The sequence below is a fragment of the Hylobates moloch genome, unplaced genomic scaffold, assembly GCF_009828535.3.
Source record: "Hylobates moloch isolate HMO894 unplaced genomic scaffold, HMol_V3 SCAFFOLD_5, whole genome shotgun sequence".
NCBI lineage: Eukaryota > Metazoa > Chordata > Mammalia > Primates > Hylobatidae > Hylobates > Hylobates moloch.
Window position 1 is genome coordinate 83774335 of NW_026652280.1, and position 13059 is coordinate 83787393.

The 13059-nt window shown below is 53.6% G+C and overlaps 1 protein-coding gene across 31 annotated transcripts in view; it reads right to left on the bottom strand.

The window, feature by feature from the left end:
- The window catches only part of NRXN2 (neurexin 2), a 120809-nt gene that overhangs the window by 46350 nt on the left and 61400 nt on the right, over positions 1-13059 (bottom strand). For 12 of the 31 annotated variants that reach the window (XM_058438885.1, XM_058438878.1, XM_058438884.1 and 9 more), the window contains 3 exons: positions 8276-8662; positions 7854-8057; positions 1250-1278 (listed from right to left, as the gene is read on the bottom strand). In XM_058438885.1, the coding sequence (XP_058294868.1) occupies positions 1250-1278; positions 7854-8057; positions 8276-8662 (620 nt within the window). The remainder of the gene's footprint in view (positions 1-1249; positions 1279-7853; positions 8058-8275; positions 8663-13059) is intronic. The other 19 variants (XM_032153289.2, XM_032153290.2, XM_032153294.2 and 16 more) reach the window with 2 other exon arrangements.

Here is a 13059-nt window from a genome sequence, read left to right on the forward strand (position 1 = left end):
TGAATGGTGCCTCTGGAGTTGTACCCTGAGGCCCTGCACACAGACACCCACACCTATGACCAACATACTCTTCTCCCAGATTCCTAAGGGCCTTCAGTGAGTGTGGCCCGAAGCTATATTCCCAGTGTATAAACACAGACCTAAAACTTTCAAAACTTCACACAGTACACAAATGTAAATGCGAGCCCACAGCTTCAGCCTCCACACGGACACCAGCTCCTCCATCTACAATGGGACCCGATGGGACCCTTCTACATACACATGCCTGGTTAACGTCACACACCAGGTCACGCCACCACACGTACTGTCCATAAATATGCAGGATGGCCAGAGAGGGGAAGTTTCTGTTTCTTAGGAATTATGGCCATTTACTCAAGACCAGGATTATCAGCTTCCAGAGTCTAAAACAAAACATATTTATCTTTCAAATGCTGCTGGACTTTGCAGCACTCCCTGGTCATCCCTGGCCCCCCCGGTGCTCACTCCAGCACGCACACAGCATGCTATGCACACATGAAGAGCAGGGCACCCAGCACACACAGTCTCTCTGCCTGGGCCTACCACGTGCATGTGCTCCCCCATGTGACCCCAAGCCACACCATGCAGAAACACCTTGAGAAAGAGCATTGAGCCCAGGCGCACTGGGATGCCTGGAGATGTCCACCTGCTCACTCTCCATCTCACCCCTGCTGAGAGCCCTCACTGTCACCACAGAAGGAGCCCCCATTTGGCAGAAACTCACCCCAGCTGACACAGTAGCTGAGGAGGGCTCCCTTCCCACCCTCATCCTCTTTCCCGCATCTCTCGCCTTCCCCCTTGTGGCCAATTCTGGAGATGCAGCAGCTTATTCCAGCTCCTCTCAGACTCCTCCCTGCCAGTCCGTAAGACCTCAGCATATCCCGCCACAGGTGCTACCCAAGACTCTGCCCCATCCCTTGACTTCTACCTCCTCCCCACCCTCCTGCTGACTTGGGCAAAGGGTGTCCTTGTCTCTCCCTTCCTAGACCCAGTGAACATCCTGACTGCAGGCCCTCCCCAAGCTCTCCTTGGCTCTGCTTCATTTGGTCCCTCCTGCCTTCCACAACCACCCAACCTCACCCTCCTGCCTGCACCTCTCCCCACACTCAAGGCCCAACCCCCATTCCAGCCAGCAATTACGGCTTTTCTTCCTCCCAGCCTCCCTCCCTAAATCCCAGCGTCCAGCATCCCAGTCCCCTTGGGTCTCTGCAGAAGAAGAGGGAAGCCACTTACTGGGTGCGCAGCCGACGCGCAGGCAGTCTGGGGGGGCCATGGGGCGGGCAGAGGGGAAGGGGAGACAAAAAGGTAAAACAAGTTTTTTTTTTTTTTACATCCTTCACAGGGAGGGGTGTCTGCGGGCGGGGTTCCCCCCAGGGCCACTTTCCGGGGACCACGCGTGCCCAGGTGCCCTCTTCCCTTCCTCAGTTGGACCCCTGTCCCTCCTGCCCCCAAGAGGGCTCCAACCCTCCCCAGAGCTGGAAGGCAGGGCAGTCAGATGATGGGAAGAGGGCTTGTGGCCCCCTTCTTAGAGGGGACCAGGCCTCTAGTGTCTAAGGGAGACGGGCACCTTGGGAATCCCAGTCGTACAGGGGATCAATGGGGGCCGAGGGCTTGACCAACCCCACATCTCCCCTGTCTCTGGGAGGGAGATGGGTGGGGAGAGCCAGAATCCCTGCATCCCCTGCTCTGGGACGACTCCCTCCTCAGAGCCCAGGTGTGACTTGTCACTCCCTGTTCCCCTCTGGGCTCTGAGCTAAATGGAGGGGTCTGCCCCAGGGCCCCCTTCCCGAGGCCATACACCTCCCAAAGCCCCAGGGGCTAGCACCACCCCTACAGGAACCTTCCTTCCACCCCTTCCTATCCTGGGAAATGCCAGGCTGCCACTGGGGATAGATCAGGGGAGTCCTTCACCCTGAAGAGGACCTAGTATTAACCTGCTTTCCTAGTCAGAGGAGCCAAGGCCTCACAGATAGAGACAGGGCAGCCCCCAAAATATGACTTCTCTGAGAACACAAAGCAGTTGGGGACAAGTAGCCACCATAAGCAAAGTTTCCTGCCCCTGCCCCAGTCCTGGCATTGCTATCCTCTGATTTCAGGACTGGGAAGGCCCCATGTGGCTACACAGAGCCAGCAGCCCAGGGCCCTGAAGCCTCTGGCCATCCCTCTGATTAGATACATCACCCAAAGGTGGGAGCCAGTCAGGTCTTGCAGAGGGAACAGTGGACCAGGGTCCTATGAAGTCCAGATTTAAGGCCTTTAGGATGCCTGCACCACTCCATCAAATGCCAAGCCTGACTCAGCCCGAGGGAGGGGGCTGGCTGGAGCTGCAGAAATCCTTTACTGGGAAGCAGTGGAGCCGGGTCCTCATCTCCACCCTAACACTCACTAACTCACTGTGTGACCCTGGGCAAAGCACTTCTTTCCATGCCTCAGCTTCCCTCCATGTGAGCTGAGGGAATGGATAACAGTAGGATCCCGAGCAGGAAGTAGGCAGCAGGTAGACACTGGGTTGGCTTTGCCTTTCAGAGAGGGGCAGTCTCCCGGCCCTCGATTGACAGGCCCAATACCCTGGCCTCCTACCGCTCCACCCCAAATAGGCTCTGCCTACCCCACAGCCCAGGAAGCAAAGGGGGTGGGCAGCTGGCATCCCCTGGGCCCCTGAAGGTTCCTGCAGTGGAGGTAAACTGATGCCCCTGTGGCTTTGAGGGCCACGGCCCTTCGGCAGTACAGCTGAGCTCCACACGCGTTGTCAACCGCAGCAGAAGAGTGGAGGCGAGCAGCCAGGACCCTGGGCCACAGCCTGGCACCAAGGGAGGAGCAGAGGAGCAGAGAAAAGTCAAAGGGCAGACACAGAGGGAAGTGAGAAGTCTCAGTGAGAGAAATGAGGTAGAGAGAGTGCAGAGAGAAAAGAAGAAGAAAACAGAGCAGAGGAAGGAGCGGCTGCACAGAGGGGACAGGGGAGGCTGGACAGAAGAGGAAGGGGAGGACTGTCAGGGTGAGGGTAGAAGGGTGCCAGGCCCTGGAGTCAGGTCACAGGGGCTCTCTCAGGGCCAGCAGAGTCTTCACCAATGAAGGGTCCAAAAAAAGAAAAAAGGGGAGGCTGGATGGGCAAGCAGGTCCCTTACTGGGGAAAAGGCCCAAAGAAGGAGCTTGATTCTTCCCCTTCCCCAGCAAGAGAGCACCAGGAATGGGGGGTCCATCTGTCCAGAGAAGAGGTGTCAGCTCCAGGCCCGCCCCTGCAGAGACTCCACCCTCAGAAACACAGGCTCCAGTAGGGTTTGCAAGAGCAAACGACTTGAAGATGGGTACCCAGAGGGAAGCCAGCCCCAACCAGAAGAAAGCCAGAGACTGAGAGTGAGCAGGAGAAACCCAGCCTCTTCAACATACACATTCACCAAAATTCAGGGGGCACTAACTAGTAACCTATTAACTAGCGACCTGTGCCTCAAGTGCAGGGAATAGGCAGAAGTGAGTTGTCTTGGTGGCATAGACCCACGAAGGCCCTGGCTGGACAGAGAGAGCAGGGTCGTAGTATGAACATGTGTTGGGGAGGTGAGACAAAGCAGTCTGCATGGAAAGGAACTCAGGGAAAGAACACTGGCTTCCCAGCCCTGCCTCACCTGGGTTCCTTCCCCACCCAGGCCCTATGGGTTGGAAACAGTGGGCCCAAGGCTCCCAGGCATCTGTCTCAGAAGTGACATCACAGAGTGGCAGCATGCACTCTGTCACAGCCCTCCTTCAGAGCTGGCTCCCAGCAGCCCCCCTGATAATTACTGACCAGCCTCAAGTGGAAAGGCAATGTACCCTCCCATGGCCCCAGGGATTAAAGGGCTTTGGGATACAATGTGTATTTAGCCTGATTTAAAACATGAACAAGAGTTAGATTTCTCTGCTTGATTCCAGGGGGCAGAACTAATGGGAATTTCACAATAAGTGGGAATTTCAGAAGGGCAGGGTGACACTAAGAAAGAACCACTCACTGATCAGAATGGATCTTGGAGGTGGGAGGTAAAGGCCTCCCACTGGTGGGGAGTGTATGGGTGATTCATGGGGTGGGGAGGGATGCTGAAGGAGGTAACCCCCTTGCAGCTCAGAGATTCTTTAATTACACCACACCCTTCATGTCAGCTGCACTGACAGCTGGGACCCCAGGGACACACCTAGTAGAGGACAGTGCCCAGCCTGGCCGGTCCTCTCCTCCCCTCCAGGGAGGGGCCCAGGCCATGCTGGGATAGGGCAAAGAATCCAGGGGACTCTACCATCCTCTAGGGACAGAGATCAACTCCCCAACTCAGGGGCTGCAGACAGCAGAGCTCAGGGAACTTGCTCAGTGTTTGCAAACATAGTGGGGGCTGGGGAGCTGCAGCAGGAGGCACGATAAGTTCCTTAGGATCCTCTGCCTGGAAAGAGGCAGCAGTGCCTTTTTGGCCCTCTCTTATCTAGCAAATATCCCATCTCTTGAGGCTAGCACTAAGCGACCCCACCTAGTGTTAACCTGCAGCCTCTGCTCCCTCTTCAGGCCCAGCCCGGGGTCTGCTTCAATCCACTGAGTGGTGTGGAGCTACAGAGCTGCCTCCTGGAGCAATAGCTTCCCTCTCTACAGGATGAGATCATGAGGCCAGAGACCAAGCCTCACCAGGCTTCTCTCTGTTCCCCAGTAGTGAGTTCAGCCCAGGCCTGGGGCCTTGGTGTTGCTGCTGGTCTGTGAGGCCCTGCAAGTCCTGGGGAGCAAGCAGTGGGGGACAGGAATGGGGCTCTTGAAATGATTCATGTGGGCCAGGAGGCTGAAGGAGGTGACGCCTTGTAGTTCAAAGATTCTTTACACTGCACTCTTCCCATCAGCTGCACTGACAGCTGGGATCCCATGGGCACACCTAGTAGAGGACAACTCCAGTGTGTCCATGCTACGTGGAAGTGGTCCCCAGGCCTGGCTCCAAACTCAGGTCTCTATTCCAATACGGTTTTCCTTCAAGAAGGCTGGGTGAGTCTCTACTATGGGCCTTGCATCTGCACAATGGTTTCAATGGTTTCATTCCCATTCTTCCATCTGAGCCTCAAAACCACCACAGACGTAGGCAGAGTGAAGATTCTTATCTCCATTTTAAAGATTAAAAAAAAGAGAGAGAGACTCAGAGATGGGAAATGACTTACCCAAGAGTAAAAGATACCAAGGTTAGGCCCCGAGCCCAGAACTCTTCCCATCCCAACCCAAGGCTTGGTGGCTGGGTAGGGACCACCTGCGTGTCCACAGTGCCTACACAGGAGGACTCTGTAGACAGATGCGTTTGCACCAAGCCTTTGGTCACGGATTGTCAGGAGCCATGCTAGAGATGGCATCTCAGCACATACATGTCTACAGATGGGGACGGGGGCACAGCCAGGGGTAAGAAATGGGTGGGAGGAGAGTCCTGTTATCTGTCAGTCTGGGAAGCCTATTCTTAACATCATGTGTCTTCCAAGAGGCCACCTTGTTCTCTGACTTCTGAGCACTTATGTGGCACAGACAGAAAAGTGTGCCCATGGAGAGGAGAGGGTGGGTCCCAAGGGCCCATAGGATAGGTTTTCCTGACCAAGGACATTGTTTCCTGTCTCATCTTAAGAGACACAATCTTCTTCCCAGGGGCCTAGGACAGTCCAAATAAGCAAAACGCATCTGCCTTCCCTGCAAATCCAAGGCCCCAGATTTTTCCTGCTGTGTCCCCAGCAAGCACAGAGACACATGCTTAGATGCAGACAACACACATATGCCTAGGCAAAGTGGGGGGGAACTCACACTGGATACACAAATCTGGGCAGACTTGGAAGTACAGAGCCACTTATGGGGTCCTTGGCTGGGGCTATCCTCTTGTGACAGTTTCAGGGATGCAAGGGGGCATTGTGCAGACTTGTGGAGCATTGACTACAGTGTCTCCCAGACTGCTTTCCCCTGCAGAGCTGCTGCACACCACCTGCTCTACAGGCTGTGATCGTGGTTAGAAACAGAGCTGAGGGGAACCCTTCAAACAACTCTGAGGCCCTGGCCACCTGAATATCTCCCCACCTCCAGTCCCCACCTCTCTCAGCAAATCTTTGTCCTAGGAATACAAAGGCCAGGTGGCCAAAAGGGGAAAAGGAAAGAACATAGTATAAATATATTTACAAGGCAATGGGTCCCCCAAAGGCCACAGTCTGCCCCACAAATGCCCTGGAGACCAATGTTAGGATGAGACTCCAGATGAGTATTTAAAAGTTCAAAGTTCGGCCGGGCGCAGTGGCTCACGCCTGTAATCCCAGCACTTTGGGAGGCCGAGGCGGGTGGATCACGAGGCCAGGATATCAAGACCAGCCTGGCCAAGATGGTGAAACCCCATCTCTACTAAAAATACAAAAATTAGCCGGGCGTGGTGGCGGGTGCCTGTAATCCCAGCTACTCGGGAGGCTGAGGCAGAGAATCACTTGAACCCGGGAGGCAGAGGTTGCAGTGAGCCCAGATCACGCCACTGCACTCCAACCCGGGTGAAAGAGCGAGACTCCATCTCAAAAAAAAAAAAAAAAAAAAAAACGGTCAAAGCTCTGTATTCTCTCCAGTTGAGAATTCTAACCTGCTCAGAAGAGCCCTACTGCCCCTCTAGGTCCAGGATACAACAGGTGACCCTGATGGCCTGCAAGCTTTCAATACGGCTGGTGCTACACCTTTATAAGCTTCTAGAGGCCAGTCTGAAATGAACAGATTTGACCTCAGCCTTTACAGCTTAGGACCTCTCATTTCCAGGGTTCCCCTGCTCTGAAAGCTCCAAAGGGGTGAGGACTGCTTATTCACTGCTGTAGCCCTTGGCTTGAAACATATCTAGCATTTATGTGGTGTCCCATAAATAGCTGAATGAGTGAACCTGCTGTTTTCTTTTTGCCCTGACTAGGAGAGCTGAAGCCCGTGAGAAGAACCTAACAGGCTCATGGTCTGGCCCTCATGGACACCCCAGGGACCGCCAGGTGAAGTGGAGTCAAGGCCTGCTCTCAACCCTAGGCATGGGTGGAGACATGAGTCAGCATGAGTGGCCTGAGGGGGAGGGTCAGCAGCCCTGTCCGAGGCAATGGGAAAAGCACTGAACTTTAAGGCAAATGGCCCAGGTTGAGTCCTGGCTCCTCCCTCTGCCTTCACTAGTTTTGTGATGTTGAACAAGTCAATACATGAATTTCATAATCTATAAAACAGGGACAGTAATGCTTGTTTGGTGATCTAGTGTCTTCACAGGGCAGCCATGAGGCTCAAATGGGAAAGCCCATGGCACTAGAAACGGGAAGATGGCACGTCTGTGTGTCCAGTGTACACACATGCACCTCTACACACCAACACACAGACTGCTGTTTAGACTGAGCAAAGCAGTGGGGGGCAGCTGCGTGCAGGGACCAGGCCTTCCTCATCTCTGTATCTGCCACCACACTGAGCTCAGGCTTAGCACTCACTAGACGTCAGCAAGTGCCTCTCAAATGAATGAACCAATGAATGAGCAAGTGGATGAGCCATTGACCAAAAATGAGCTGTGTCATCCATGTGTGTGCACGACAGATGCTACCAAGATCCACATGAGTGACCTGGGAGGACAGTTAGCATACCCCAGATACTCTGGGTCTTGCCCCTCACAGTGTCATCTAGCATGGAATGTCGCCCTACACTGTGCGTCCTCACCGGGGACAGAGCTCTCAGGGTCTCTGACCCAGGCTGGCACCTCCCCATCTCCAAACTCTGCTGAGGGCACCTCTTGCTGGTGCCACCACCAGCTTCTCCAGACAGAGGCAGGTGTGGGTCAGAGACAAGGCCAGGTGAGGGGTCAGGAAGCACAGGGCAGGGTGGTTACCGAGGTTGACAGTGAGCTTCATCTGCCCCCCATCCAGCTCCAGGCGCAGGGTGTCGGCAGACTCCCTGGAAGTCGTGGCCATCATGAGTCCGTAGGCCCGCTGGGACATGAAACGCAGGGACACATCCTCTGCCTCCGTGTGCATGGCGTTAGGCAGCATGATCTTCATGTACATGGAGCCATCGTAGCTCAGGACCGTGGCCTCTGCCCCACAGGAGTCGGGGAAGAGGGAAGGGGAAGACAGGCAGAGGCCAGGGGAGGGAGAAGACCAGAGAATCATTACAAGGGTGAGAAGCCTAGGGCAGGTCTATGAGGGGTTCCCCTAGGAGGAGGTGGCACAGGGATGGAAAGTAGGAGTCACCCTGAGAAGGAGGAGCACAGGGATAGGGAGCAGGGACACCTAGGATGAAGACCAGCCTCACCTCTCTCACAGACCCGCCCAAGAAAGCCGGTCCCGATGCAGTCACAGACGAAGCGGTTCCAGCCTTCTCGACAGACGCCCCCATTGCGACAGGGGGCAGATGCACACTGCTTCAGCGTCTCCCGGGAGCAAAAGGGGGCAACGCCCACAGCCCCCTGAGCCTCGGCCAGGCCCCGGAGGTCTCGGCTACGCCCATCTATGAAGAGGTCCCGCACACAGCCCACGTAGCCTGCCCGGAGTGCTGCTGTCCACACCTCTGGGGGCAGGGGCAGGTCCACCCGGCCCCCCTCAGGGAGACCGCCCAGGTACAGCTCACTCTCCAGGTCCAGAATCTCGCTGTCCCCAGTGGCCAAGAACGGCGTGCTGCGACTATTCACTGAGATGGAGCCTGGGAATCAAGGGAAGGCAGGATGGAGAAAAGCCACAGACCAGAAAGGGACATCCTGACTCTGCCAAGGAGGCCCCCACCTTGTGTGGGCCCCTCCACCTTGTACCCTGCAGCAGGCTCAGGAGGACGAGCAGCAGTCCTGCGCTGGAAGCCCGGCCTCACTCACTGCAAAAACTGCTTGACAAAGGCCCCCAGGCTCACAGGCTCCTGTGACGCAGCCCCAGCCCAGCTGCAGAATGCTGTGGGCCTCTGTCCATACCCCTCCTCCCCACCTCATCAAGTCCTCAGAGGATATGCAGGAAGTGGGCATGCCCAAATCTTGAGCTCAGAAAGGGTTGGATCATTCACTGGGTCATTCCTGCCAGCCAGTTCCTTAGACTGGGAACCGGAAGCAGAGAACCTTATGGAACAGAAAGGCCTGAAAGATCTTTAATCCAAAGGAGTTTTTTTTCCCCCACAAACATTTATTGAGCTTTTATGACTAGATGCCAGGCACCTAGCACTTTAAATACATTATATCACTTAAGTCTCATAATAACTCTACGAAATTGGTCCTTTACGATCCCATTTTGAAATGGTAGACGAGGCTTGCAGAGACTGGGGAACAGTGCCAAAGCGCCACAGTGGGGAAGGAACACAGCCAAAGTATGGTCCCAGCAGCAAAAACTCAGAGCCTGCACTCTCCACCCCTCAGCCAAGAGCCCACTCTGCGGCCAGCAAGGTGCACAAGCAGATTGGCTCCAGGGCCCGCAGGGCAGGACAGCAGTGAGGAGAAAGGAGGTAGGCACAGAATTTTTAGGTAGAAGAGTTCTTCAGAAGTAGAGGGTGCTTGGCTGGGCATGGTGGTTCACGCTGGTAATCCCAGCACTTTGGGAGGCCGAGGTGGATGGATCACTTGAGGTCAGGAGTTCAAGACCAGCCTGGCCAACATGGTGAAACTCCATCTCTACTAAAAAAAAAAAAAATTCCCCCCCCAAAAAAATTAGCTGGGTGTGGTGGTGCAAACCTATAGTCTCAGCTACTCGGGAGACTAAGGCAGGAGAACCACTTAAACCCGGGAGGCAGAGGCTGCAGTGAGCCAAGATCATGCCACTGCATTCCAGCTTGGGAGACAGAGCGAGACTCCATCTCACAAAAGAAGAGAAGAAGGGAGAAGAAGGAGAAGAAGAAGAAGAGGAGGAGGAGGAGGGAGGAGGAGGAGGAGGAGGGAGGAGGAGGAGGAGGTGATTATCTTAGAAAAAAGACTTGGGATCTGGTGGGAGTTCCACAGCCTTTACTGAGACCTTAAGCTGCAGAAATCTATACCTTAGAATTTTTATTCTACTTGTATTTTTTAATTCCTTCCTCTGTCCTTTTTTAAGTTTGGAAGAACTGTTTAAAAGGAGTCGGCGGCCGGGCACGGTGGCTCACGCTTGTAATCCCAGCACTTTCGGAGGCCGAGGCAGGCGGATCACGAGGTCAGGAGATCGAGACCAAGGTGAAACCCCGTCTCCACTAAAAATACAAAAAAAAATTAGCCGGGCGTGGTGGCGGGCGCCTGTAGTCCCAGCTACTCAGAGAGGCTGAGGCAGGAGAATGGCATGATCCCAGGAGGCGGAGCTTGCAGTGAGCCAAGATCACGCCACTGCACTGTAGCCTGGGCGGCAGAGCGAGACTCCGTCTCAAAAAAAAAAAAAAAAAGGGTCGGGGCCGGGCGCAGTGGCCCACGCCTGTAATCCCAGCACTTTGGGAGGCCGAGGCGGGTGGATCACGAGGTCAGGAGATCGAGACCATCCTGGCTAACACGGTGAAACCCTGTCTCTACTAAAAAAGACAAAAAATTAGCTGGGCATGGTGGCAGGCGCCTGTAGTCCCAGATACTCAGGAGGCTAAGGCAGGAGAATGGTGTGAACTCGGGAGGCAGAGCTTGCAGTGAGCCAAGATCGTGCCACTGCACTCCAGTCTGGGTGACAGAGCAAGACTCTGTCTCAAAAAATAAATAAATAAATAAATAAATAAAAGGGGTCGGGGTGGGAGTTGAGTTCAATCTCTCTCCTCACTGCTTGCAGTCATCCTAGTTAGAAAAAAAAAAGACTCTGCCTAACTTCATGGGGTTAAAGAGAGGTTAAGGAGGGTTTGGGTCTGCATGAGACCTGAATTTGGCAGGGAGCTTTGGGAGGAGAATCAATGTGAGCACAGGGTGGGAACCCAAGAGGGAAGAACTGGGACCTCCTCTACAGACACATCCCCTCATTCAGGGCGTGTTCCTCTCTGCTCAAAACCTCACCTGAGGCCGGGCGCAGTGGCTCACACCTGTAATCCCAGCCCTTTGGGAGGCTGAGGCAGGAGGATCACCTGAGGTCAGGAGTTTGAGACCAGCCTGGCCAACATGGTGAAACCCCATCTCTACTAAAAATACAAAAATTAGCCAGGCATGGTGGGCACCTGTAATCCCAGCTACTCAAGAGGTTGAGGCAAAAGAATCGCTTAAACCTGGGAGGCGGAGGTTGCAGTGAGCTGAGATCATGCCAGTACACTCCAGCCTGGCAGCCTGAGCGACAAGAGCAAAACTCTGACTCAAAAAAAAAAACCTCACCTGAACCAGAGCTGTGCCCCCTTTTAGTAACATGGTCCCTAGCTTTTCTCTCCATACAAAGTGTCAGATGACCTAGGGTCCTGACTCTAAACCCACTTCCCAGGGCTGAGGGCCCACTCCCCTAACAGGCCACCAAACATGGCCTGCCTGATCACCCACACCTCTATTTATAGCCAGATTCCCCCATGTGTGCTCTGCCCACCCACTGCAGGACGTCTTGGACTCTACACGACCCAACCAGACTCTCTACAAATGAACCAAATGTTGGAGAAGGAAGAGAGAGAGAAGGAAAGAGATGGGGAAGGGGTGTATAATGGAGGGTCAACAAGAGGAAACCATAGTGAGTACAGGCCTCTGCACCAAGATCACTCAATGCATGGAAAAGAACAACCCAAGCATCCATCAACAGATGGATGGATAAACGCAATGTGTATATCCAGGCAATGGAATATTATTCAGCCCTAAAAAGGAAGGACATCCTGACACATGCTACAACATGAACGAACCTAGAAGACATTATGCAAAATGAAATAAAGCCAGATACAAAGGGACAAATATTATATGATTCCAATTAACGGAGGTACCGAGAGTAGCCAGATTCTTACACAGAAAGTAGAATGGTGTGTGCCAAGGGCTAAGAGGAGAGGGAATAGGGAGTTAGTGTTTAATGGGCCAGAGTTTCAGTTTGGGAAGATGAGAAAAGTTCTGAAGATAAACGATAGTTACCAGTGATATTTACACAACAATATGAGTGTACTTAACATCACTGAACTGCATACTTAAAAATGGTTATGATGGGCTGGGCACGGTAGCTCACGCCTGTAATCCCAGCACTTTGGGAGGCCAAGGCAAATGGATCACTTGAGGTCAGGAGTTCAAGACCAGCCTGATCAACATAGTGAAACCCCGTCTCCAGTAAAAAAAAAAAAAAAAAAAAAAAATTAGCTGGGCATGGTGGCACACGCCTATAATCCCAGAACTTGGAAGGCTGAGGCAGGAAAATCACTTGAACCCAGGAGGCAGAGGTTGCAGTGAGCCGAGATCGCGCCATTGCACTCCAGCCTAGACAACAAGAGCGAAACTCCATCTCAAGAAAAAAAAAAAAAAGAAAGAAATGGGTCGTCAGAAATGTCCAGAATTGGTCGAGACAGGAATCCAAGGACTGGCCAGACCTGGTCCAGACTCTGGCTCCAGAGATCGGTGTGAGCTAACAGGAGCACTTCCTGAAAGCACAGAGAAGTGGAAGCCCTGCAGTGCCCTGCAAGGCTTGGGCAGACGTCCAACCTAGAGTGTTACTGACCACCTGGTGGAAACCCTGGGGGGCAGAGGGCTCTGAGAAGAATTCCTGGTACTGTCCTGAGACACACCCTGGGGATGAAACCATTTAATGTAAAGTCCGGGGGAGGCAACACTTCCAGGAAGGAAGTGAATGAAATAGCAAGCCCATAGAAGCTGTCGCTCTTCCGGAGCCACAGGGGCCCCTCCTTCCTGCATGGGGAGGAACGGTCACTCCACCCAAACTCACAGGCCCAGCTCAGTGACAGGCGGAGGAGCACAAAAATTTAGCTGACGTTGAAAAGTGCTTAAATTGGATAATGTGTCAGTTCTCATTTATATCAATTTCCCTTTCTTGGATAATTCTCTCATGTTCAACAAGATGGAGAAGAGTAAAGGAGAGAGAATTAGCAGACAGAAAACAAGAAGAGGATGCAAAAGACTGAAATGAAGGGTAAAGAAGAGAGTGGCTAGATGCAACAGAAGATTCAAGAACAGGCATCCGCCCCGTCTGGGAAGTGAGGAGCGCCTCTGCCCGGCCACCCAT